General features: G+C 64.6%; 1 protein-coding gene across 10 annotated transcripts in view; it reads left to right on the forward strand.

The window, feature by feature from the left end:
• AGAP3 (ArfGAP with GTPase domain, ankyrin repeat and PH domain 3) overlaps positions 1–25,733 on the forward strand; it is a 52,702-nt gene that overhangs the window by 26,222 nt on the left and 747 nt on the right. For 3 of the 10 annotated variants that reach the window (XM_033863493.2, XM_033863490.2, XM_033863495.2), the window contains exons 5-17: positions 106–247; positions 656–790; positions 930–1,057; positions 2,687–2,845; positions 6,310–6,402; positions 10,832–10,936; positions 17,374–17,542; positions 20,493–20,612; positions 22,116–22,253; positions 24,065–24,219; positions 24,303–24,393; positions 24,572–24,794; positions 25,367–25,622. In XM_033863493.2, coding sequence (XP_033719384.1) covers positions 106–247; positions 656–790; positions 930–1,057; positions 2,687–2,845; positions 6,310–6,402; positions 10,832–10,936; positions 17,374–17,542; positions 20,493–20,612; positions 22,116–22,253; positions 24,065–24,219; positions 24,303–24,393; positions 24,572–24,794; positions 25,367–25,622 — 1,914 coding nt within the window. Of the gene's footprint in view, positions 1–105; positions 248–655; positions 791–929; positions 1,058–2,686; positions 2,846–5,214; positions 6,148–6,309; positions 6,403–10,831; positions 10,937–17,373; positions 17,543–20,492; positions 20,613–22,115; positions 22,254–24,064; positions 24,220–24,302; positions 24,394–24,571; positions 24,795–25,366; positions 25,623–25,733 lie in introns of those variants that run through there. The other 7 variants (XM_033863494.2, XM_033863492.2, XM_033863498.2 and 4 more) reach the window with 5 other exon arrangements.

Genomic DNA, 25,733 nt, shown 5'->3' on the forward strand with positions numbered 1-25,733 from the left:
TCTTGAGGTTCCCAGTTGGGACTGGGCAAGGTTGCGTGTGGGGAGAGGGGTACGCAGTTCGCCCGTGCCCAGGTGAGGGTGGTAATTGTGCTCGGTCCCCCCTAGTTTGCTGCCTGGGTGGACGCGGTGGTGTTTGTGTTCAGCCTGGAGGATGAAATCAGCTTCCAGACGGTGTACAACTACTTCCTGCGGCTCTGCAGCTTCCGCAACGCCAGCGAGGTGCCCATGGTGCTGGTGGGCACGCAGGGTGAGCGGGCCAGCAGGGGTGAGGCGGGGGCTCTGGGCCCCCAGGTGGCAGGCACGAGAAAGCCTGGCTGCCCCGTCCTCCTGGCGCTGGACCAGCCCTTTCGTGTTGCCCTAGAGCGGGCGCCTCCTCTTTGCCCCGTACGCACTGGGTCTTCCCCAGCTAAGATCCTGCCATCCGTGTGGTGGTCGTGTCCACATTTTGAGATGCATAAACAGAGTGTCTGGCTCGTTCCCACTCAGTGAGTCGGTGGCAGAGCTGGAACGAGGCCCAGACACCCGTATTCTCGTGCTCCGTGTCGTCCGCTGCCCGGGCTCTTTGCCCAGCCACCCTCTGACCGAACGGCCCACCAGCCAGCAGCCTCAGCTTCTCAGCAGGCTGAGTCAGACCCCACTCTCCCGTCTCCAACAGACGCCATCAGTGCCGCGAACCCGCGGGTCATCGACGACAGCAGGGCCCGCAAGCTGTCCACAGACTTGAAGCGCTGCACCTACTACGAGACGTGCGCCACCTACGGACTCAACGTGGAGCGCGTCTTCCAGGACGGTAACTCGGCGCCAGGGACGCTCCCCCAGAGGGGGTCAGGCAGGCGGGGGTGGGGTGGGGTGGGGTGGGGGGGTGGCGGCTCTAAGCTGGGCTCCTCGCTCCTCCCCACATGGGTAATTGACTGTGCTGTCCCCTGCAGTGGCCCAGAAGGTAGTGGCCTTGCGGAAGAAGCAGCAGCTGGCCATCGGGCCCTGCAAGTCACTGCCCAACTCTCCCAGCCACTCAGCCGTGTCCGCTGCCTCCATCCCGTCCGTGCATATCAACCAGGTGCGGGCAGCCTCCCCCCGCCCCCCGCCACTGCACGCCCCGCCCGCCGCGGCCCTGCCTCCCATTCTGTCTGTCTGCCTGCCTGTCCCCACCTCGTCTGGTCTTGCCGCCTTGCAGATGGTTTGAAAGCACTGGCTCGAGTTCCCTTAGCCTGCACGACTGGCCTGGCCTCCTCTGTACCCCGTGGTGACTGCCTTCCCGCTAGTTCCCGTCCCTGCTCGACACTCTCCTTGCCCCGCAGCTCTGCAGCAGCTGAGGCCGCCTAAGCATTTGCTCTGGTCACCCACGTTAGCGCTATCTCAGTGCCCGCTTCCCGTGCAGCCGTTCTCAGGAGGCTCTGAGCTGAGCTCGTCCCTGCTGGCCCTCACCTGCTGGCCCTTCTCTCGGTGTTTGCGTTTAGAAGGGCAGCACTTACCCGCAAGGGCCAGTGGCATTTGTGACGTGTGGGGTAGTGGGGGTGTTCTGAGCCAGGTCCTGCCAGGGTTTCTCCTGTATTACCACTTGGACACCCGCCCACTTCCTGGGCCTACTGCCTGGTTGTTTTTTGGCCCTTGGCAGGCAGGCCAGTACTTGCATCTCCCCGCTCAGTCCCTGCTCGGCGGAAAGCCCTGGGCCATCACAGGTGTGCGCGCTGAGTGGTCAAGCCGACAGCCACTCCTTTACTTCTGCCAAGGGCCATCGTCTTTCTGAGGCCCCCTGGCCCACCAGTGTCCTGATGACAGCCTGATGACTTTTCCAGAGAGCCCTCCCTTTAGCACTTTAGACGGCGTCAGGGCTTCCCCTGTAAGCACTCCCCCGTGGAAGAAAGGAGGCACGGAAGGTCTTTCTTCACTGTCTCTGAGCGGCGCTGCCTCGGCTGCAGAACCAGCTGTGCACGGGGGCCCTGCCCACCGGGGGGCAGCAGCTCAGGTGTCTTGCTCCCTTTGTACGGGTTAGGATTCGAGGAGGCTGCCAGGGCAGGACACGTTCTCTATTTAGTGATCATCCGATGGGCTGTTAGCGGGTGGCCTTGTCAAACTGCGTTTCCCGAGTCCTGGAGTGGACACTGCCGAGCACCTGCTGTCTCTCTGCGGAGATCCTCTGCCGCCGCTCCCTTACCTGCTGCTTCCTCTGGAGCAGTCTTAGCTTAGCTGTTCCGCTCTCTGCCCCGGCCCTCCTGTGTCCTGTACCCTGTCACCCACACTGCCTAGAAGCAAACCTCATCCTCCCCTTGCACTCTGAGGCCCGCCCTGGCCTCCTGCAGCCTTGCTCTTTGTCACTGACTTGGGGAGCTCATCCAGGGTGACCTGCCACCTCGCGTCACACCCACCTGTGAGCCAAGACTCCACAGTTCGTTCTCTTCTGGCCTCTGTCACTGACTCCAACCTGCTAGCCTTTGCCTCCGATTCAGCTCCCGGGCTGACCCCGAATGGCCCCTGCCGGGGCCCTAGTGGGGCAGCCCAGTGTGGTGACCACTGGGTCCTGCTGGCCTCCAGGCCGTGCTCGGTACCACCTGTAGGAGCTAGTGGCCCCTCTGCTGCCCCACGAGCCCCCGGCCAGGTCTCCGCACCGCAGGCTTCCCAGCTCCTGCCTGCCACCCGCCCCTGCGCCCCTCCCGGAGCCGCCCTCAGCAGCCCTCTCTGTCCTTAGGCCACGAATGGCGGCAGCAGCGCTTTCAGCGACTACTCATCCTCAGTCCCCTCCACCCCCAGCATCAGCCAGCGGGAGCTGCGCATCGAGACCATCGCTGCCTCCTCCACCCCCACACCCATCCGCAAGCAGTCCAAGCGGCGCTCCAACATCTTCACGGTACGTGCCCGCCCCTCCCGCCTGCCCGGCCGCCTTCACCAAACGGGCAGGGCCGAGCCCCCAGCCCCCGGCCAGGAGGGAGCAGGCAGGACGATGCCACCTGCCGACCTCCATCCCCACTGACGCGCGCCTCTTCCGTCGGCTCCTTACCGGTGCCCCCCGTCCACACCCGACTCTTCCAGACTCTTCCTCCGAGCCCACGGGGCCGCCCTCAGCACATGCACACAGACCCTCCTCCCGGCCGCACACACACACCCTCCCTTTCCCCGACCTCGTAGGGCTTCCTGGCCAGCTTGAGGGATCTCTGGACGCGTCTGCTCTAACTCTGAGGCACCCGTGATTCCGCAGTTGTGGACTGAGGCCCCGAGATTGTTTGCCTGAGGCTACAGGAAGCGTTTGCTGGCAGAGCTAGAATGAACAGGGCCCAGGCCTCGAGTCCACCTGCCCGCTCTTTTCATTCTCCCACGCTTCCCACCCGCTGCGCCATCAGCCTAACGAAGGCTTAGCTGTCTTTCCCCAGGCCTCCGTCTCCTGATTCCCTGCCTCGGTCCCCCCACAAGCTCTTCCTCTCCCCCCCCCCCCGCAGACCCCAGCCCCAGGGTCCCGTGTGCCTTCCGCCGTAGGGGCCCAGCCCGTCAGCTCTTAGGTGTCCTGAGCCTGCATCTGACACGCAGTGCCCATCCCCAAACTCACCATCCAGCTGGGACTTGGCTGGACCATTCCGGGAGTCTTGGGTCAGACACAGGTGGGTGAGCTGCCCGTGTGGACTCTCAGGAGATCGCCCTGTCCTTCTGCGTCACTCCACCTGCCTCTTTCTGAGCATCAGGGCGTGGCTGTCAGTCCAGCCCACCAGGTCAGGCCCCGGCCAGGCTCTCAGGAACCCCGTCCACACAGAGCCAGTGCTCCCCAGGCCTCGCCCATTCATCCTCGCCTCCGCCTGCCTGGCGCACTTCTGCCCAGTCTGCCTGCCTCTGTCCGCCCCGTGCCTGCCTCGCGCCCTCCCCGGCCATGCTGACTGACCCCCTCCCTGCTGCCAGTTGCTACCGTGCGTCACAGCCGTCCCGCCCCCAGCCCCCAGCCCCAACCCTGCCTGGACTCGCAGCTCCCTGTCTCCCGTGCACGCCCATTGAGACGCACAGCGCCTTGGGCTGCCTGCTCACGCCCACGCCTCCTGCTGCTGCCGCTGCTGCCGCCGCCGCCGCCGTAGAGCCCGTGGGCGACCTGTGTTTGCAGTGACTGCTATCCACGCCCTCGGCACCTGCTCCCTGACATCCAGCCTCAGTCACCTGCTCCCTCCACACCATTCTTCACCTCTCGCCTTCCTCTGCCGCTGGTCCTGCACCACCCCAGGGCACGCGCTCTTCCCTCTGCCACCCGCCCGGGCCCAGGGCCCCCTCGCCAGCGCCTTGGCGCTCCCCGCGCTCTGCTGCCTGCTCTGCGGAGCAGAGCCCGCCTCGCCGCGCGCGTCCTGGGCACAGCCGGCCCCGGGCCCTTTCATTCTCTCCATCTTCACCGTGGCAACCTTATTTTTTCTTTCCATTGTTTCCATGGTGACCTCACTTGCGCCATTGTCCCCAAGGCAGCCTCAAGACGTGTCCGTCTCTAGAGGTGCATCTCGGGACCTCCCCTTCTCATCATCGCCGCCGGGGCCACCCCCTTGCCCTCCTCGTCCTCCCCAGCAGGGCCACGCCTGTTCTGTGGCTGGCGCCCCCGTGACTCTCCCGCTGGACGTGGCCGCTGGCGTCCCCCGTCTCCCCCATGACTTCATGTTACTCGTTTTGTTGCCACTCTTGCCTGGCTTCCCGTCCTGGGGGGGCCCCCTCTGGGCTCCCAGGGATCCTCTGCTGGTTGGGGCCTCTCTGCTCACCAGCCTGGCCGGGACAGCCTGTGCCCCGCTCCCCACGACCGGCTCTTCTGTCTGGGGACCCGGTGGCAGCGGCCCATCCACCTTCCTCCCCCTGGGCCGAAGGGGCAGAGGCCGTGGCACCCAGGAGAGGCCCGGGGCGGGTGCTGACGGACGGTGGAGCCGCGGGCGGTGGCCCTTGGCCTGCCTCTTCCCGCTCCTTTGGCTGTGCTGCCCCCGCGCTGCGGCTGCGGTCCTTTGCCTCTTCCTTGTGCCCTTGGCTCCTGGCAGCCCGGGTGAGCAGGAGGGTGTAGGGCCCGGAGTGGAGAACACTCCCCGCTGACATGGACTGCCCGGCGCCACCGCTGCCGCCGCCTGCCCGCCCCCCGCACCCTCTCCCCCTCCTCTTCATCCCGCCGCCGCCGCCTCTCCCCAGCCGCCTGGGTCTCTGCCCTCACCAGTGCTGACCGACTGTGCGGGGCTTGAGTATAACTTGCCAAAATCTTTATTCTTTCGATATTTGCAGATATGTGCCACTGTTTCCAACTTTTCATCAACAAAAAGGCCTTTCCAACTCCTTCCAAATTAGAAGACCAGGTGGTGACACACAGCACCTCTGGACATTCTCCCCTGTGCGGGGCCGGAGGCGGGCCGGGCCCTGGGACTGCTCTCAGATGAGAAGCGGCCGCCGTGCTCCCCACTCCAGAGACCCACAGGAACCTTTGTAACTAACCCCCACCCCCAGGGAAGGCTAGGAACGCCGGAGCCCGCGGCTGGGGGCTGCCAGGGACCAGCCCTGCTGGACGCGCTGCGCCAGGCTCGCTGCATGGAGAAGAAGGGAGCTCGGCCCACGCCCGGCGCCGGCCAGCGACGAGGCCCAGAGGCCGGGGCGTCCGAGCGCCCGGCCGGCCGGCGGTCCAGCTGCTCCTGGGGGAGCTCCCCCGCCCCTCCCCTCCTCTGCTCCTTCCTGCATGGACTTCTGCCGTTCCTGCTCCGCTCCGGACGCCGCAGCCACGCCGCGCTTGCCTTCCCCTCTCTTGGCCTCCCATTTCCTAGGATCCGCATTCGGGCGGGCTCTGCCCCAGGAGCCCGGCAGGGGCGCAGGGCCTCTTCTGGCCTCTCTCCTCTCTCTCTCCATCCACTGTGCCCCTCGGGCTACGCCGCCGTGCTCGGCGTAACGTGCCATGTGGTGTCTGTGCCGCAGACGGGCCGCTACCCGCTCACTTCTGGACTTTGCTCTCCCTGGTGGTCATGCCCTGTGCTCCCGGCCACGTCCCTCAGCCCCACCGTCCACCTCTCCTCGCCCCTTCCCGTCTCTTACGCCCCAGCCCCCTGGGCTGCGCGCTCCTCACGCCCTCGGTATCTCGTGTCCTTGCTCTTTTGTAAGGGGCGGGCCCGGCCCAGTGACCTGTGCTGCTCTGTATGGTGCCGTGTGTAAGAATAAACCCGTTGGAATACTCGTGGTCTCAGTTCCTTCCCGGTCCCGCCGCCCCGGCCCCGCCCCACTGCTAGGGCCCGCCCAGGAGGAGGGAGGACGGGAGGGCTGGCTGGGGATTCCAGGTGGGCTGCTGACCCCGCAGACCCTGGGCCCCTTTAACACGCCTCTTCTGTTCTCTTCCAGTCTCGAAAGGGTGCCGACTTGGACCGGGAGAAAAAAGCCGCCGAGTGCAAGGTGGACAGCATCGGGAGTGGTCGGGCCATCCCCATTAAACAGGTCAGCACTCCCTTCCCCTGGGGCTGGAGAGGAGCTGAGATGAAGCCCAGGAAATGTTAGATGATGGTTCTTTTCGGGGCCTCTGGAAGATGGTGAGAGAGGCCAGCGCCCTGCCCCTGCCAGGCCTGAATCCTTAACAAGGAGAGTTCTGCAGAGAAGAACTCACAGCACAGCGGGGAAGGGTGGCCGGAACCCTTACGCTGCCAGTTCCTCCTCACCACCACAGGGAGGCAGCAGAGAGCCGCCTGCCATCCTCAGCAGCACTTCGCTGGTGGTGGTTCTGGAGGTGGGCGGCCCTGGAGGAGGGTATGGTCTCTCTGGCCTCCCTCCCCTCCTCCCAGAAAAGAGAATTCTCAAAAGAGTACCCTGAGGAGTACGCGTTGAAGGGCTTACCGAGGCCTCTTCCTACCCTGGGTTCACTGGCCCAGTCTTACCGTGTGAGCCTCTGTTTGTTTGTAAAGACGAAACTTAGTGGAGGGGCCACGTCCTGGTAGGGCCTCTCCCTCACCTCCTTCCTGAGTCACTGCCTGGCAGGGCTGGGCCACCCGGTGTTGGATCCTTCCAGACCTCCTGTCGTGGGTCTCTCTGCTGGAAAAAGACGTTGAGTGATGGAGGGGTCTTTGTGCAGAGTTGCTGGTGTGCTGGGCACGCAGGGCTCTAGAACTGCTGAGCCGGCCTGGTGGTCAGTCCGCTGTACCCACAGGATGCTGCGCTTGGCCCAGATCTTCTTGGGAGCCGGTGGTTAGAGATGCTGTGTCCACGAGGGCTGTGATGTCAGTTTTTGACCACAGAGGAGACTGGTGTGGCTGGAGCACCTGAGGTCAGCCTGGCCAGGGCCCTGTGGTCAGGTTTGGCTCTCCAGGCTGGGGCTCCTGGAGCCTGTAGGTAGTGTGACCAGAATCCTGGTGTTAGGGATGGGGGTTTCCACTGGGTTTCAGGAAGGGTTTTGGGGCCCAGAGGACACAGTGAGGAGCACTGTGTCGCCCCGCGCCCTCTGTGCTTCAGCCCTCCCCTGAAGTGTCACCACAGTGACGCCCAGCAGGCACTGCTCTAGGTGGGTCAGCCTGCCCGGGGGCGCGTGGAGGGCCTGGGAGAATGGCAGTGGGCACTCTCCTCCCCGTCCCTGTGTGTGTTTGGGCACAGAACTGGTCCATAAACCTGTTGATGGTGTGATTGAGTGTCTCTGGGGCCGTGCTGACCGAGGCCTCCCACGGGGCCCTCGCCAGGCCAGGCAGGGGACTGTCACTCCCCGCTTTGGGGCGTGTGCTCTGAGTACACACACATGCGCATGTAAACATTTAACAGACAACGCTTATCCCCACCCCCACCCCCGCCCGTGCTCTGAAATAAGTTAGCCCCAGACGCCCCCTTTCCTGTCTGGGGTCGGTCTGATTTATCTGCTCCCTGAGTCCCCCACGTGGACGGGAAGGCGGGGCTGTGAGGTGGGGGGTGAAACCCGGTCAAAGGGGTCAGCTAGGGTACTGGAGTGTCACAGGCCCCGAACCTCAGGGACACTCCGGAGGAGGCGGCACACAGCCAGGAAGCTGCCCGCTGGAGGCAGGTGCCTAGCCGCGCCGACCTCACGGGGGCTGGGGGCGTGCCTGCCGTTGGGACCGCGCGTCCTTCCACCACTCTCCCCTTTCCGGGCCAGTGGCCATTCCTTGCGCGCTCCCCTCCCCCCCCCCCCCCCGCCCCCAGGGCCGGGCTAACCCCTTTCCCGCTCTCCTGTCCCGTTCTTCTCCCCATTCCGTTCCTCTCCTCTCCCCCCCTCTGCTCCTGCTGGGAGTGGAGATTGCATTTCAGTTGCCATTTGCATTCCCAATCAATCCGGACTCCGCAATTAAGCCGGCTGGCGGAGCTGGGAGGGAGGCGGCGGCGGGAACGGGTCCTCTGGGGGCTGTCGCCTCCGCACCGCTCCCATTCCGCCCCAGATTGCTTCCTGCTCCGCCGTGCGCAGCCGGCCGGCCAGGGAGGGGAGCAGGAACCCCTGGAGCTCGCTCTCCTCCCTCGGAACGGGCTGTGACCCGGACGGGGGCGCCGGTAGGGCAGGGCGGAGCGGGCCGGGCCGGTGAGAGGCGGGCTGACCCTGTGGGCGCGGGTCAAACCCCAGCGGCCGAGATCCCTCCTCCCCCGCCCCCCTCCCGGCGCTCCTCCCACGCCCCCTCCCGGCGCTCCTCCCACGCCCCCTGCTAACGAGCGTCAGAGCAGCGTCGGAGCGTCATTACCGTCGTCCGCGGCGCCGGGGTCTCCTCCCGAGAGGGGCCCAGGTGACGGAGGAGGAAGAGTTCTGGGTAGAAAAGGGCTTCCCGCTTACGCCGGCCTCTTCTGCATCCTGGCTCCTGATTTCCTGCTGGGGGCGGGGGGGGGGCGGGGAGCGGGCCCTGTAGGTGGGTCCGCGCTTCCGAGGAGACTGAGGCCCAGACAGTGACACGACTTGCTTGATGTTAAGAGCTAGTTGGTGGCAGAACGGGGCACGGAGTCAGGTTTTCCTTTCCCTTGACCAGGAGGGAACCTGGTGAAGATGAAGGGACAGAGGAGGGAGGGCGGGCTCAGGTGTGAAAGGTTTGAGAACAGAGGCCCTTGGGGAGCAGGTGGGAAAGGAGGGAGTGAGATGGGGCGCAGGCGAGCCAGCCGTGGCGGCCACTCCCAGGGGAGCGGGGTGGGCCTGGGCCGCCTTCTCCAGAGTCTGGCCGGCAGTCCTCAGGGCCGTGGTCCACAGTCAGGGGAGAGGCGGCGGCTGAACTGTTTCCACGTTCCTGGCCTGTGAGGGGATGGCTGCCACGCCCAGAGGCTGGTCGCCAAGGCTCCTTCGCGGACCACGAAGCAGGGGCCGTGGTGGCCTGGGCCGTTCCAGCCGACCTGTCGTCTGCTGAAGGTCCGGTTCACACCCTTGGTCTTCAGAAGCTCTTTGTGAGGAAAAGGGGGCCAGATAGTAGCAGCAGTGTCCTTAGGTGGCCTACGACTCAGTGGCCTGACTTCCCGCAACTGCACCTGTCTTTGAGGGCAGGAGGATGAGGATAGGGGAAGGGAGTGGGGGAGCAAGGATGTGAAACACCTGTGATGTTATCACCACCGCAGTCCCTGTTGTGGGGAGAGATGGGGCGGGCATCCCAGCCCACCTGTTTGTTAACCTCATCCCCCTAAGGGCCGAGCCTTCCAGTAGGAAGCCTTAGCGGGGTAGGGGGCCATGGATCCGGGGTTTACCCCCCGCCCTCTCTCACAGTGAATCTCTTGACCCCCATTTCCGGCTTGTCTGAGGGCCCGGCCCTCCCCTCCTGTAGGAGAGGTTGGCACAGGGGCTCTGGCAGCTCCTCTGCGACCTGCTGGGACTTGGCATGCTGCCCGCTCTCGCCCAGCCGGGGCAGTCCCGCTGTGAGGGGGGGCTGCCCCCCAGGAGTTCTGTCTAGGAATGTCCAGGGAGCACTGCCTCTTCTCAGCCCTCCCGAGTTTGGGGAGGGGGCCCCACAGGGGTGATGCCGGTCCTGGGGCACCTGCCGCCTGTGCACGTCCGTGTCCCGTCCCGACCTGAGTTCCATCTTTGGCCGTTCTCCCGTGCTGTCTGCTGTTTCCAGGCGAAAGCCAGTGGGTGAGGGACCGTCGGGGATTGTCATCAGGGGAGGGCAGCAGAGGCCGTCTGGGGTGTGGGTGGACGCCTCGTCTGCCTCGGTGAGGTCCACCCCCCACTCGCAGCACCTCCGACACCGCACGGTCTCGGCTGGCTCTTCCCCCGCCCTGTCCACCAGCTGTTCCCCAAGCGTCTGCTGCATCCCAGGAGTGTCGCAGTGCTGAGGGGGTCGAGGAACAATACGCCCAAATCCCTGCCCCTGGGGAGCCCTTGTTCATCCTGGTGCCCATCTAACCTCCACGCCCAGTGTCTTATCAGCTCACACGGGAGATTTGGGTGCTGGGCTGTATGGCTGGGTCTTCCCACTGCCTGCCTTGGGGGAGACTGGGCCATTCTGGGGACAGTTAGGGGCTTTTCTGCTCTATTTGGGGCTGCCACAGAGGGTAGGAGGCCCGGGCCCTCCTGAGGTCTCTGTGCTGTGTTCCACCCCATCCCTGGAGACGGTGGGTGGGAGCAGCACTGCTGGGAGGCCATCTAAACCCCTGCCTCCCGTTGCTGACGTAGTTCCCCAACCTGGGGGAGAGGACACCCCCCTGCCATGGGACGGTGTCCATGGTAACTAGAGAGGTGGGCTCCAGGCTGCTTCCTGAGGACGGTCAGGGGCAGCCGAGTTCCATAGATGGGTTCATCCGCCTGGCTCTCCCTGGTTCAGTTTTAGTCCCGTGTGGCCTCTCCATGCAGATAAGCACAGTGACCCGGGAGGACGGGGGGCGGAGGATGCTGTGACCTGTGGACACTGAGACCTTCTTCATAGCTGTGACGTGTGGGCCTGGCTTCTGTCTCTGATCCGGCCTCTGTCTTCAGGGTATCCTGCTCAAGCGCAGTGGCAAGTCCCTGAACAAGGAATGGAAGAAGAAGTACGTGACCCTGTGTGACAATGGGCTGCTTACCTACCATCCCAGCCTGCACGTGAGTCCGGGGGGCCGTGCCTGGGGAAGGCTGGGCGCGGAGGATGAGAAGCGGACGTGGAAGGGCTGACTCCAGGTCCAGAGGGAAGCGACCTTAGCTCGGAAAGACCTTTCCTCGAGAAAGGGCCTCGCTTTGGTGGCTTGGGAGTTGCACAGACCCTGAGACCCAGGCCCAGGCTGAACACTGCATGAAAGCTCACTCCCTTTCATTTTTTTTTTTTTAATATTTATTTATTTTTGGCTGTGTTGGGTCTTCGTTGCTGCGCGCGGGCTTTCTCTAGTTGCGGCGAGCGGGGGCTACTCTTGGTTGCATTGCGCGGGCTTCTCACTGCGGTGGCTTCTCTGGTTGCAGAGCACGGGCTCTAGGTGCACGGGCTTCCATAGTTGTGGCACGCAGCCTCAGTAGTTGTGGCTTGCGGGCTGTAGAGCGCAGGCTCAGTAGTTGTGGCGCACGGGCTTAGTTGCTCCGCGTCATGTGGGATCTTCCCAGACCGGGGCTTGAACCCGTGTCCCCTGCATTGGCAGGTGGATTCTTTTTTTTTTTTTTTTTTTTTTGGCGGTATGCGGGCCTCTCACTGCTGTGGCCTCTCCCACCGCGGAGCACAGGCTCCGGACATGCAGGCCCAGCGGCCATGGCCTCTGGGCGCAGCCGCCCCGCAGCATGTGGGATCCTCCTGGACCGGGACACGAACCCGTGTCCCCTGCATTGGCAGGCGGACTCTCAACCACTGTGCCACCAGGGAAGTCCCGGCCGAGCTCTTTGGAGTAAACTCACCCCTGGGGACGGTCACCTCTGGGCTAGGCTGGTGTGCGAGTCAGGTGCTACATCCTATACTCTAGTTGTTTTAAGAGCTGGATTGGGCCCGTTCACATGGAATTGCTCAAGCTGGGGGGGTCGGTGTTGCCAACAGTTGTGTCTCTGGGAGCTGCACCGTTGGGGTTACGCCTGGGCTCCTGGGATGATGCGGAGCGAAAGGGCAGTTAGGCCAGGGCTGCTGGGGTGGCGGGCCTGCACAGGCCCCCTTGGGAAGAGGAGTGTCGGGGGTACTGTTGGTAGGGCAGAGGGGTCTGGAAGGGTGTGGCCGATGCCCGGGGAGGGGCTGGGGCACGGTGACGGTAGCGTGGCCCCCGTGGCCGCTCCCCCACCCTTCCTCCCTCCCCTCCCCTCGCTGCGTGGCTCCAGCGCACAGCTGTCCCCAGCATCCATCTCTGTCACCACCCTGCTGTGGGGCTGATGAGTTCTCCCGTGAAGCCCCTGAAGCGCAGCACGTGGGCTGGCTCCACCCCCGGCCCGGAGGCCCCAGGCCTGCCTCCGAGGGTCCCTCGCCGGCCTTTGAATCTGCACAAGGTGTCAGGGGTCCCCGACCTGAGACGTGCTGGGGTCCACGGTTCGGCCATAGCTCCCTCCTGAGAGCACCGCCCAGGACGGCTGAGAAAGCTCCCAGGCCTGGTTTGGGCCTTCCAGTGAGGCCAGAGCCCAGCCTGGCCCTCGGGGTGTCTCTGGACCTGGCCCTTCCCCTCAGCTCAGGGCCTCTTACTCCACAGGGCGGGAGCTGGTACCATGATGCTGGGGCTGAGGGGGTTACAGACGAGGGGCCACGGCTGGGGGCCCTTGGGGACTCAGCACAAAGGCTCCTGGGTGCCGTCCTCTCCCCGGTTCTGGCCTCTTCCTCGCCCAGGACCTGGTCCCGCTGCTGAGTCCACGCAGGACAAGAGGCAGCAAGGCTACTGGCAGAGCCCTGACGAGAGGCGCCGTCCGTGTCTTAGGGAGCGGGGAGCATCTGCGGGTGCAGTGCCCCCGGCCAGAAGGAGCAGGACCACAGTGTTTCCCAGCAGAGAGGGTCTGGGCCCTCCTGGCTTCCAGCGTCCACAGCCCTGGCAGGACGCACGTGGCCCTGACCAGGCACCTCCTGGCTGCTGGGCTGGGAGCTGGCCTGTCTGAGGCCTCCGTTTCCCCACCTGTGTGGCAGTGGCCTTCACCCTCCTCTCTGCTGCATCCTTACCCGTTTCTCCTGCTTCACGCTGCCCCCGGCTGGGCGCACTGTGCCCCCTGCTGGTCCCATGCCCCCCCAGAGGAAGGAGAGGGATGGGAGCGGGGTCTCGGCACAGGGAGGAGAGTGCCCGGTGTTGTGTTCGGTTGTGGTTTCAGAAGGGAAGGTGAAGGCCTGAGGGATTGCTGTTTTTACAACAACTTAACAAACTGGAGAGTAGAGGCTCGGTGGGGTTTGCCGGATCATCAGTCACCCAGCCAGTGGCTGGGCTATGACTTGGCCCATGACTTTGAGCGTTGCCCAGAGTTTTCTGTAGTGCCAGGAGCGCCTGCTTTCGGGGCTGCCTGCGAGTCACTGGAGAGTTACCACTGGGGCAAGTAGGGTGGCTGGGGCAGCCGGCAGCCCGCGCGCCCGGCACGGCTGGGCGGCAGACGCTCTCGGAGTCCTGTCCAGCGCTGTGCTGCCCGTGAGCTGAGTGTGGCTCAGTGTGTCGGGCCCGGGACAGGGTCTGGCGGCAGGCACTTCCAGGCTGCTGCTGCTGTCTTGCGAGGTGAATCGAAGAGGCTGCCGCCTCTGCTGCCCCCCCACCCCCACCCCCACCCCCACCCCCACCACCCCCCCCCGGGGCCGCAGGACACGGTGAGGAGGTTGAGAGCATGGCCTCCCCATCCATCAGCCCCTCACTGGCTGCCCTCTGGCTCCGGGGTCAAAGTGCACGTCCTTTCCCAACTCACCACCTGCTGGATGCCCCGAGCAACCAGCACGCGCAGATGGCGGCCTCCCTGCCCTGTAGACGCTTCTCATTCAGGAGACACGAATCAGATTCGAAACCGTGGTGACAGTGAAAGCACGTGCGCGGCCCCGGGGGCCTGAGTTCCCTCCCAACAGAGGCCGCTGGCCTCTCGGTTTCCGTCCTTGGTGGCCGCCGCCCTCCTGTTGCTATAGCTCTCCCACCTCCGTCCCCCCTTTGCCGTGTTTTCCAACCTGAGCAAGCTTCCCAGCTGCCAGCAGTGAGCAGGGACCCTCCGTCCCCGGAGCTGCCCGCTTCCCTTGGAGGCGCCAAGGGAGCCAGAGAGGAAGGCTTGGCCGGGAACTCCTGGCCTAGCCTGGCCTTGCCCAGGAGACCCGAGGGCAGTGGTGCTGGGGACCCGGCTCCCGACGGGGGCTGGCGGGACGGGCCGGGCTGCAGAGGAAGGGCTGGTGGGCAGGCCTCGAGCCTCACGCCCAGCCCCTGCCTAGCCCCAGAGAGCCCGCCACAGCCTCTCCCGTTTTGCAGCCAGCGAAGCCATTCACACAATCACCTTCTGTTAATTCTATCTGCAACATCAATTAAATTGTTTGTAGAAACTAATTGAATGTGGCTTAATCACACATCTTAATAGCTTTCCACACTCTGAACTCGTTGTTAATTCCAGTAATAAAACGAGATGAGAACGCTGGCTGGGTAATTAGCGAGGAGGCTGGGGAAGAAATTGCTGTTTGATGGTGGGTAATAAAGGCAGCCGTGGTGACCGCTCTCCCACCGCCACTGCCGAGCCCCCGTTCTGCTGACGGAGGGAAACGCCGTTGCTCTGCCCCGGACGCCCCGTCCCTGCTGCTGCCTTTTGAGCTCCTGCCGCACTCTCCTTGGGGCCGGGCTCCGCCTCTGGGCCCGGGCCTGCAGCTGGCCGGGTGCTGGCCTGCTCCCCACACCCCCCGAGCAACCAGTGCCCGTCCGAGGTGGTCGGAGATGCAGAGGCCGGTGCTTTCCCCTTACGTTGGTTGCTGGCTCCTTGGCCCTGAACAGAGCCCCTCCGTGTGGCTCTTTTTCTTGGCCTGGGGTCAGCTTTTCCCGCCGTGTCCCAGCCTGGTTATCCCAGGGCCGTCGTGGGGCCTGAAAACTGCTGCAGCTGCTGTGACCTCCTTGTGAACTAGAGCAGCCCAAGCCCCTCCCCCAGGAAAGGAACTGCAGCTGTGCCTTCGGCCCAGCCAGCTGTTGACAGTCGTCTGGAGCCGCTGAGCTAAGATGTGACCGTGTGCAGGGTCCTGGGTGCGTGCGGAAGCCGAGTCGGTGGGCCGTCGGGCCTGGAGTGAGGAGGGCCAGGAGGGTGGCGTCACACGGTGGATGCTGGGCCGAGAGCAGGACCAAAGGGCCAGCGGCCACCGGGGGGGGTGGGCCAAGTTTGCTGGAGAAGGGACCAGGGGGACGGAGCTCTGGCGGCGCTCGGCAGAGCGGGGGTGAGAGGTCGTTGGAGGAGAGGGGGTCCTCCTGTGGGTGGAGCCCACCCTCACCAACTTCTCAGTGATGTTGTTCTGTGCTTCTGAGACATGAAGCAGACCCCCTCGGAGTGGAGGGTGCCTGAGGCCAGGCACCCGGCACTGTCCCTCACGCAGGACTAGGTGGTGGCCGGAGGGCACGGACGCAGTGCAAAGCTGCAGGGAAAGGAGCTCCTCCCCTCCGGCTAGCTGTGCCCTTGTTGTCTTTCTGGAGGGCCATCTGCCTGTGAAGGTGTCAGAGCTGCTTGGAGAGTAAAGAGTGAGTACAGGCCTGGCCAGGCCTCCAGGAGCCGGGCTTGACTGGTGAGGCCAGCATGCTAGTATGGGCAGTGCCCCGGCCTCCCCACGGCCCTCCTGCTATAGTCGTGCCACAGGCCCTCGCGCTGGTCCCGATGGCCGCCCTGTGGTGAAGTCCAGCCCGACGCAGAAGTGCAGGAGCAGGGCTGGCGCTGGGTGCTCTGTTTCCTTGTTCTCACTTCTCTTCCTAACGGGAAGCTCCCACGTTCTCTTGGCTCCTCAGGACCAGGCGACCCTTTCTCCTTGATGTCCTCTTGCTCATTCACAGGGTGAGGGCAGCCCCTGAGCCCCTTGCCAGCCCGCCCGGGCCCTGCTTCCCAACAGGCAGCACTCCCCATCGGCTCTTTTGAGCAGAGGACATTGTCCCTCTTCCCTGAAGCTAAACGTTGAGAAGGTAGGAGAACACCTGGGTGACCAGGAGTGATGCTGCAAGTGGGTAGGGTGAGAGGGGTGGGGCCTGGAAGGACACGAAGACTCCATCGAGCCTAGACGCTCAGGGAAGCGCCCTGGGTGCAGAACATCCCAGAGGCGCCCATCCCGAGTCTGATCGGTGGAATTCCGTCCGAAGTTAAATTGGTACCACTGGCCCAGCTTCTGCCCCTGGAAGGAGCTTTTGCCACATTTTACAGAGGACGTTTGCTGGGAACTGCCCCGGAACTCGCTGGTGCCAGGGGCAGGGAGGCAGGAGTCGGCAGCCTGGAAGGACAGATCAGAGCAGCAGGGAGAGCGGGGCCCAGGCCAGGCGGGCCTTACGGCAGGCAGCCAGCCAGAGGGCAGGCAGGGCTGTGCTCTGCGTCACCCACCTCCCGCGCCCCCCGGCCCCTCCAGGTGCCACTCCCTGGGGTGGGGTGGGGCGGTCCCAGGCCGAGGTCGAGACAGCAGATGGTGGGGCTCGGCACCCAGTGGCTCCCACCCTCAGGGTCCCTCCCCACTCATCCACTTCCAGGGCCCTATCAGTACTGACTTGAAGGCAGGGTTTGCTCCTGGGCCGAGGAGGAAGTTTGCCTTCCGTGCAGAGCCTTGGGAGCCCAGAAAGCCTGGGCTTGAATCTGGCTGTCACCCGCTGATTGTGTGACCTGGGGCAGGTTAACCTTTGTAAGTCTCAGTTTCTCCACCCGCAAAGTGGGCATCGTAACACCGTCCTCCTAGCTGTCGTGACGATCCCGTGAGGCGGTGTAAGAAATGTAGACGCGATATACAGCTGTGGCTCAGTGGACGCCTGGCACGTGGCTGGGTGGGCGATGTGATGTTGTCAGTGGTTGTTACTGTTCCTGCCGTTGGGATACTCACTGGTATCTGTGGAACCGCGGACTTGTCTCAGTATCCCTAAGAACAGCGGAAAGAATCAAAGGCTTCCCTTTGACTGTTCAACAGATATTTATCGTCAGGTGCCGTTCTAAGGACTGGGGGCTGCTCTAGGCTTTATAAGTTCTCAAAGTCCCAAGTGGTGGTGGGAGCTTCTGAAAGTAGGGCTGAAGTCCTTGGTGACCAGCCACCCGGGGCCCGGGGCAACCCAGTCGTCCACATCCCACGGAGCCTGTCGGTTCCTCTCCTCAGCCACGTGCCGTCTCTCCCTAAATCCCATCTTGGTTCATTCAGTACGTGGCCTCCTTTTCGTTGCCTCCTGAGCCGTCTTCCCTAAAGGAGCCCCGAGCCTCAGATCTCGGCTCTCCACCCTCTGTCGCCCCCGCGCCGCTCCTGGCTGCGCCCCGCACCGAGCCGCACGTGGGCAGCCTTGGAGGTGTGCTGTGCGCACCACAGAACTCGGGCTGTCCCCCTCCCCCCCCAGCAGCGCGGGGGAGAGACCCCGGAGTTGGGAGGGTCAGAGATGAGGTGCTGCCTAAGAGTGACCCGTCCTAACGAGTCTTCCTCTGTCTCGTCCACGTGGCCCTAGGACTACATGCAGAACATCCACGGCAAGGAGATTGACCTGCTGCGGACCACGGTCAAGGTGCCAGGGAAGCGTCTGCCCCGAGCCACGCCGGCCACGGCCCCCGGCGCCAGCCCCCGGGCCAACGGGCTGGCCCTGGAGCGGAGTAGCGCGCAGCTGGGTGGCGGAACAGGTGAGGGGGCTGCTGAGGTGGGAGGGGGCGTGTGGCTGCCGTGGCCCCGTCTGTCTGGGCGGGTGGGGCGCGCCGCGACGGGGCCCGGAAGGGAGGCGTGTGGGGCTGCACCCCTCCCCAGCCAGGTCCTCAGGGCTCCACACACGCCGGCCACCCAGTGTCTTGCTTCGGGGTCCGCTCAGCCAGCGCAGTTGCCACAACGCTGCCCTCGTGCGGTTAGTAGAGGTGGCGGCCGGTGGACCGCCTGGCAGGTCAGAATGGGGACAGATAGCCTCGTGCTGACAGGTGGCATCAGCGTCGAGCCGAGGCAGGTGATGGTGGGGACACCGGGGCCCTCTGGCACCAGGGCCACATCTCAGTCGAGTTTGCCGGACGGGCAGGGAGGGAGGCGGGAGGGGACAGAGCTGCCTGGGGCGAACCTGGTAACCGTCCTTAGGTCTGCAGTGAGAGGCGGGAGTAGGGGGGGGTCTTTGCTCAGAGAAGACTGAGTTTAGAGAGAAGCTGGAGGCCGAGCGGACTCTGCGCCGTGTCCAGAGAGGTGGAGCCTCCTGAGTGTGCGCCTTGTTGGAGGTGAGGGCCCTGAGACGCCGGCACCCCGCCCTGCTGCGTGCGCCACCACTGCCTCCCAGTCTGGAGGCGCTGCGAGGGGCGGGTGGCGGGCACTGACCCCGCTGGCGGAGGGGTGCTGGCTGCAGTGGATCTGAAGTCGAGACTATCCTCCCCATGTTGTGTGGATGAGGAAACAAAGGTTCAGAGAGGTTAAATAACTTGTCTGTAAAATCCCACAGGAAGTGGTGGGGCTGGGTTTGAACCTGCGCGTGCCTGACTTGGGAAGCTATGTTCTGTCCTCTAAGCCCTTGAAATAGAGAGGGAGCTAGTGGACGGAGGGAAGGAAGGAAGGAAGCTAAGGACAGAAAGACAAGAAAGATGGGTAGGGTGCCAGGAGCGGCCTGTGGGGCTGCACTTGGGGGCGGGGAGGCGGGTCCTGGGTGTTCTGCGTGGGGGGTGGGCAGGGGGGGCCGCTGGGGAAGGGAAGGGCCGGGGCGGGGCTGGGGACCTCGCGGAGCTGCCTGTGGACTGGCTTGGGGTTTCTCAGATGACACCAGAGGGAGCATGGAAGGGGAGCCTTTCCTTGCAGGCAGGCAGCAAGGGGAAAGCTAGCTGTTCCCTCAGAGGAAGGGAAGCCCTAAGACACTCTGTCCTGTCACATTCCCGGTCCCTGAAGACCTTCACCTGGGGAGCGTTAGTGGTGCGTGGAGAAGGGGGTGCGCGGCACACTCACCCACGTAACTGCCAGTACCCGCAAACGCTCGCCGACGTCCCTGGAACACGTGGCCAGGCGCCACCGGAGCCGCGTCCCCTCCGCCGCGCACCGACCTCGCACACACTCACACATGTCTCCGCTCACCGGGCGATGTTAACATCTCATTATCTTTGTTACTGTAATTACATTATCCGCTGCTTTATGCAGAATTATTCTCCGAGGACTAATTGATGGCTCCATGTTTAATTCATTAATCATTAGCATCAAATTCGACAATTACAGTGCACACTGATTGTGGGATTGCAGGCGCAATGAGGGGAGAATTAACAAAGAAAAGGGAAAGCCCTTTCCCTCTCTCGGGGTTTTGGGTTGGGGGGCTTGAGGAGGACCTTGGGCCTGTGCTGTCTTTGGGTGGGGCTGGGGGGGAGGGGGGCATAAGATCTGGAACCCGGGGCGCCGGGGGAGATGGAAGCAGGCGAGGGGTGGCGAGAAGCACAGCATCTGAGAAGTTAAGACCCTAGGCTGCTCCCCTGGAAGGTTTCCTGATGGGGGTCGGTGCGGGGGGACCCCAAGAAAGGCTAAGTTTGCAGGGACCTGTTAGGCAGGGTGGGAGGAGCTGGCACGGGTGCCACACGTATGTTAACAAGCACTTAACTGTGTGTCTGGTCCTGCCTGGGGTGTTATGACAGATACAAGAGAAACGCAAAACCTGCCCCCACCATTCAGTCTCATGCTGTCCCCGGAGCGAGCCTGTTCCTTTACCTTCTAGTGGCTTCCGCGCGCATCTTCCTGTCCCTTGGATTCCAGAAACTTGACCCCTGTGCTTGCGGGGCTGGTCGGGGCCTGGTGTCGGCTGCTCGCCCCTCCCTCCGGCTTGTTCAGCTTCAGGGCGCGTCTCTGCCTGTCACTAACGCCGGGCACCTGGCCAGCTGCCCAGCTCTCAGTGCAGACCTCCCTCGGCCGTGGCCTTCTGGCCTCAGGCCCCACCCTGTCTCAGGTCGGCTGAGGTGAGAGGGCAGTGTCGCTGTCCACAGCTGGCCCTGAGGCCCGGGGGCCGCTGCCACCATCTCCCCATGGGTGACTTGGGCCCGGGGAGGGCGCGCACTGCTGCCCCCGCCGCCCCGGAGCCTTCGGTTCCCCTGGCTCTGCTGTTCTTCCCCGATGGGAAACGAAAGATTAATTTTCTCCAGCCCCAGAGGATAATTACTAATACTAATTAGACATAATTACTTGAATTTGATACACTTATTCCTCGTCAGAACGGCAGCAAAGCTGAGGCACGGCAAATGGCATACGTGGCCTGGAACGGGGTTCGGGGCCTGGCCAGGAGGGGCAGGGGCTGGGATAGCAGGGGAGCAGCTCGGCAGTGATGGGGGGACTGTCCCACTCACCCAGCTTCTAGCTCCTGATCACAGGGAGGGGACAGAGGTGTGGACCCTGGTGTTCATGGAGACAAGGGGCGGGGTGTGAAGTCTGGGCCCATGGGAGGCCTCCAGTTCTCCAGTGATCCTGGCCCGGTGCCTGGTGAATCCAGGAGCCCCTCATCCTGGGTCAGTATCCTCATCCTGGGTCAGTATCCTGCTGGGATTTCTCAAGCTCTGCCCGTAGCTGTACTTTCAGGCAAGTCTATGGGTGCCCTTCCCCCGGTCTCCCCTCCCAGTCTGACCCTTCCGCCCCCCCCCCCAGGTGCCCCCCACTCGGCCAGCAGCCCAGCCTGGGCCGGCCCGCGCCCAGAGGGGCTGCATCAGCGCTCCTGCTCTGTTTCCAGCGCCGACCAGTGGAGTGAGGCCGCTGCCCTGCCCCCAGGTATGCAGGACCCGGTGAAGCCGCAGCGGAGGGCAGCCGGGGAGGCTGAGATGGGCAAGGGGGCGCGGCGGAGCCCTCCAGGGCTTGTGGCAGAGCCAGTGCCACACCTGGGGCATGGAGTTGGGGTGGCTGCCCCTGTGCTGTCCCCAGGCCCGCGCCAGCGGTTGGTGCTAGAGACCCTCCCTCTGCAGCTCCCTGCCCGCCCACCGCTGTCCCCAGGCGGCGCTGGCGGCGCTGTCGCATCCCCATCAGCCCCCTGCGCCGCCAGCTCATCAGCCTCTCCGCGGGGGGGGGGGGGGGGGGGGGTCGGAGGCTGGGGGCTTGAAACACGTTCCGAAGGCGGCAGCTAGCCCGCGTGGAGAGGGGTCCCCGCAGACAGGATCAGGGAGCTGTCCGGAGAGGTGCTTTCTTCCCCGCGCTGCCCCCATTGGCTGAGGCCCCACCCAGTCTGGGTGGTCGAGAACTCTCCCTTCCCACCTCCGCCTGCTCTCCCTGGCCTCGTGGTCTGCTTCCCTTCATCAGCGTCTGTGCCTCGTCTTCCCCTTACTTCTTCCCCCGCCTCTGCAGCGAGCACCTCCGCGCGCTCTCCTCACTCACCCGTAGCCCCACATCCCTCAGCAGTCCTGAAGGCTAGAGGGAAATGGGCGCAGCCCGGCCCTCCTCTCCTAAGTGAGGGTGTGAGAGGGAGGAGACTCCCTGGGCACCGGGCACACTGCTGCTCCCGCGTCCCTCCTGCTGGGCAGCAGCGCGTTAGCTCTCCTCCCCGACTTGCCTCCCAGAGACCCTGCCCAGGCCCGCATCCCAGCAGAAGCGCCGGCCCGGCCTGAGCTCTGACAGCAGGAAGCGGCTGGGCGCCCACGGCCCCGGGCCTGCGTCACCTGCCCGGCCAGGCCCAGGCCTCCGGCCGGGGGATGTAGAGGCCCCAGAGGGCAGCCAGGGGCCCTTCCCGGGTCACCGTCCTGCGGCCTGTGCTGGCCTTGGTGGGGCCCCTCTGTTGAGTCTGGCAGGCGGAAGGCAGGGAGGGCGGGCGCGTGTCTGCTCTGATGAAGTTTGACATTTAGTGGTGCGTGTCGGGCGGGGTGTGGGGGACGGAGCTTGATTAGCGCGCTCTAATTGACAGTAATTAGGCAGCTCCCTGATTGTTTCTAATTCTGCTATTAATTGTGAGGAGCGGGGAGTGTGATTGAGGATAAATTTGGTGCGGAGCTGCTGGCTCTCCAGCCCCCGGCCGCCTTCCGCCCTCCAGGCTGCAGAAGCCGGTTCCCTCCGCGCCTTCACTCTGCCCTGCCTGCGGTTCCCACACGCTCCTCTCCACCCTCCCTTCCTCCAAGGCCGGGGGCGCCTTGGGGCCTGTGGGCAGAGCCCTCCCGGGGTGCGGACAGGGCGGGAGTGCCCCCCTTCCCCCTGCCCCGGCTGCAGTTCAGGGTGGAGCCCCCAGCACCCCGGGCAGGGCCTGTGCTGGCCCCTCCCCTCCCCCACACTTCTCCACCTCTCCCTCACCAGCCAGTGGCCCAGCCGAGGTGCTCAGTTCCAGCCCCAAGCTGGAGCCTCCCCCATCTCCCCACTCCAACCGGAAGAAGCACCGGAGGAAAAAGAGCACCGGGACCCCCCGACCAGACGGCCCCAGCGGTGCTGCTGAAGGTTAGGGGGACCCGCGAGGGAAACGGGGCACAGGAGGCGGGCAGCGGGCCTTGGGGATAGTACCTGAAGGGTCCCCCTTTCTGTATTAGGTTGAAAGCACTCTCTAATAGTAATTTCCAGTAAAATCAGCTCCACCGCTTCTGGTCACCCCAACCTGGTATCTTAGAAGAGCTCTTTCTCCTGCCTAACTTAGCGCCTTCCTGTGAAAACGCGAGCTTACTTCTTTCATTCTCACAGAAGGTAGAAGACAGCAGGCCGCTACTCGCCCCGCAGCTCTTCCCAGGGGGTGCGGGCAGGACCCGTGTTTTCTGTGTCTCTCGTGTCACCCGTTGAGTTTAAGCAGTGCTGGGCGCGAAACAGGTGCTTCACACGCGTGCGTGTTCGGCGGAGCCTCTCCTTAGTCGTCTTCAGGCTGAGGAATTCCAGCTCCTCAGCTATTTTTCCACAGGTCCTTTCTCGTAATCCCTTATTAATCATAGCGCTGCTTCTCTGATCTTCCCGAGTATCTTCAGAATGTGCCTCTGCTCAGTGGTTGGAGCGTCCTTGCTCCTAAATAAGGTTAACCTACATGGGTGCACAGTTGCTGGTTTATACTCTGATGGTCAGGGTTAGGGGCGTGGCTCGGTGGGGGCGATCATCTCTAAGGGAAGGAGCCACCTTTCCCAGCCAACCGGTGACACAGGGGTGCTCAGCGCTCACGGCACGGGGTGCACCTGTACCAGGGAACTGAACCCCACAGACTGTCACCGTTACGTAGTTCAGAGATGGTTGGAAGTGAGGTGAGGTGGAATGGTGGAGCCTGGGGAAAGAAAGGTACCAGTTTCTCTACGAAGACAGTTCCGTTAAGGGCGCCTTAGAGCAGGAGCCCACCAGGAGGACTTCCCTTGGCTGGGGGTGGGGGTGGGCGGGGAGGGCATGGCCAGTGTCACTGGGGCGGGAGGCTGCCCTGGCAGGATGTGTGGTCTCACTTGGGCCTCCTCACAGGCACCTGTCTCTCCAGCCGCACGACACACTCGCACTGCTTGTTAGGAACCGTTCACCCACGGGGCGGTGACCGACGGGAGGGAGATCCACGTGACTGTCTCCTGGGGGGCCTGGGGGAGCAGAGCTGGGAAGAGCTTCACTGCACTGCTTGGGAAGTGTCTGTCACTGCAGATGTCCTCAGGTTCCTATCTGCTCACACATCCGAGTTAGTCTGTGGAGGAAACCTCTCCTCCTCTCCCCATCCCCTTGCCCTCCCTGCCTGCCTGTGCCAGGGTAGCGGGGGAGGGGCCCGGCTCCCAGGAGCCCCACGCTGACGCCGTCAGGAATATTGGGTTTAATGAGCTGCAAAATGAGGCGGCTGCAGCTGACATGTACGGATGGTGCCCACCCCCGCCTTCGCCGCCCCCCCCAGCACCGTCTCCTAACGCCCCATCACATCCTCCAGATACTCAGCTCTGCTTTCCCCAGGAAGCCACCCTCTGCTTTCCAGACCCATTCCCAGCAGTGCCAGGGATGCCAGAGCCTCGCTTGCCCACCTTTTTCTCCCAGGCTCCGCAGGCGGCTAGGACGGAGGTCTGGGGGCTCCACACGGCGCTCTGCCCCCGACTCCCCGCGAGGTGCCCTGGAGAGAGCGGTCCTCGAGGCTGGGGTGGCTTGTCCCTGCACGTGCGAGCCGGCAGGGGCCCTCTGCCCTCACGCCGGCGCGCGCCCCTGTGCCCGCAGAGGGGGAGGAGCCGTTGGAGTTCGTGGTGGTGGGCGTGTCCCTGCACGTGCGAGCCGGCAGGGGCCCTCTGCCCTCACGCCGGCGCGCGCCCTTGTGCCCGCAGAGGCCGAGGAGCCGTTCGAGTTCGTGGTGGTGTCCCTCACCGGGCAGACGTGGCACTTCGAGGCCTCGACAGCAGAGGAGCGGGAACTGTGGGTGCAGAGCGTGCAGGCCCAGATCCTCGCCAGCCTGCAGGGCTGCCGCAGCGCCAAGGACAAGGTTGGCCCGGAGGCCCGGGTGGGGTGGGGTCCCAGGTTGGCCTCGCGACTGACCAGCCACCCCTGCGTCTCCCCCCGAGGCAGACTCGACTGGGGAACCAGGACGCAGCTCTGGCTGTGCAGGCCGTGCGCACCGTCCGTGGCAACAGCTTCTGTATTGACTGCGACGCCCCCAGTGAGTGCCGGGCCGGCGGGGCCGGGCTTGTGGGTGGCTTAGAGAAAGCGCGACCAGCTTTGTGGAGGAAGCGCTGCAGGAGGCCTCTCGTAGGCCGAGAACAGCGGCACGGAGGGCTTTCCTGGTGGTCTCGCTCTGGTTGCCCATGGGCTTCATCTTGCTTCCTCTCCGCACCTAGATCCAGACTGGGCCAGCCTGAACCTGGGCGCCCTGATGTGCATCGAGTGCTCGGGGACCCACCGGCATCTGGGGGCTCACCTGTCCCGGGTCCGCTCCCTCGACCTCGATGACTGGCCACCTGAGCTGCTGGCCGTCATGACTGCGATGGGCAATGCCCTGGCCAACAGTGTCTGGGAGGGGGCCCTGGACGGCTACGCGAAGCCAGGGCCCGACGCCTGCAGGTGAGGGCGGGGGCCCTGGCGCTGGCCGGCAAGGGCGGGGACGTGGGCGCTCCTGCCAGGTGGGGAGAACTGGGGGTGGGGCCGGGCAGCTGTGACAGGGCTGGAAGGGTTAATGAAAGCCCGGCGTTGCTCTGCTGGGCAGTGGGCCCCTGGGGGTGCCCCTCCCCCTCCTGTCACTCAGCGCCTCACAACAACGGGCCCTTTCTCAGCGTTATCAGCAGGTCAGGGGGCCAGCGGGAGGCGCATGCGCAGGGCCCTATCGCTCTGTGGCGCGAAGGCCACGGCCTGAGCTCTGAGATGGGGAGAATGGGTGGTAGATAGGGTCGTGCGTGGGCCCCCAGTGTGGGCCCCCGCCTCCTTTGTTCCTGCAGGGCCAGATAAGCTGCCACCCGCGCCCTGCCGGGAATCTTCCTGCCCTCTCGGCCCCCAGGGGCCTCCCCCGGAGCTCTCTTCCACTTCTTCCACACCCTCTGTGCCGCCCGCTGCCCCCTGACGCCCCCGGGTCCCTCAGGCTCGCCTCTGCGGCCCCTTCACCCCCGTGACCCCCGGCCCGGCCCCTCCTGTGCTCGCAGAGAGGAGAAGGAGCGTTGGATCCGGGCCAAGTACGAGCAGAAGCTCTTCCTGGCCCCGCTGCCCAGCTCGGATGTGCCGCTGGGGCAGCAGCTGCTCCGAGCGGTGGTGGAAGACGACCTGCGGCTGCTGGTGATGCTCCTGGCCCACGGGTCCAAGGAAGAGGTGAACGAGACCTACGGGGACGGGGACGGGCGGACGGCCCTGCATCTCTCCAGCGCCATGGCCAACGTCGTCTTCACGCAGCTGCTCATCTGGGTGAGTCGGGGCTCCCGCCCCGCAGGTGCCCCTGACCTCCCTGACGTCCTCCTCACCCCAGCCCTCTGAGAGCCGCCTCTCCCTTTTCTCCCCGGGAACCCACACCTTTCC

This window comes from Tursiops truncatus, chromosome 9, assembly GCF_011762595.2.
Source record: "Tursiops truncatus isolate mTurTru1 chromosome 9, mTurTru1.mat.Y, whole genome shotgun sequence".
Lineage (NCBI taxonomy): Eukaryota > Metazoa > Chordata > Mammalia > Artiodactyla > Delphinidae > Tursiops > Tursiops truncatus.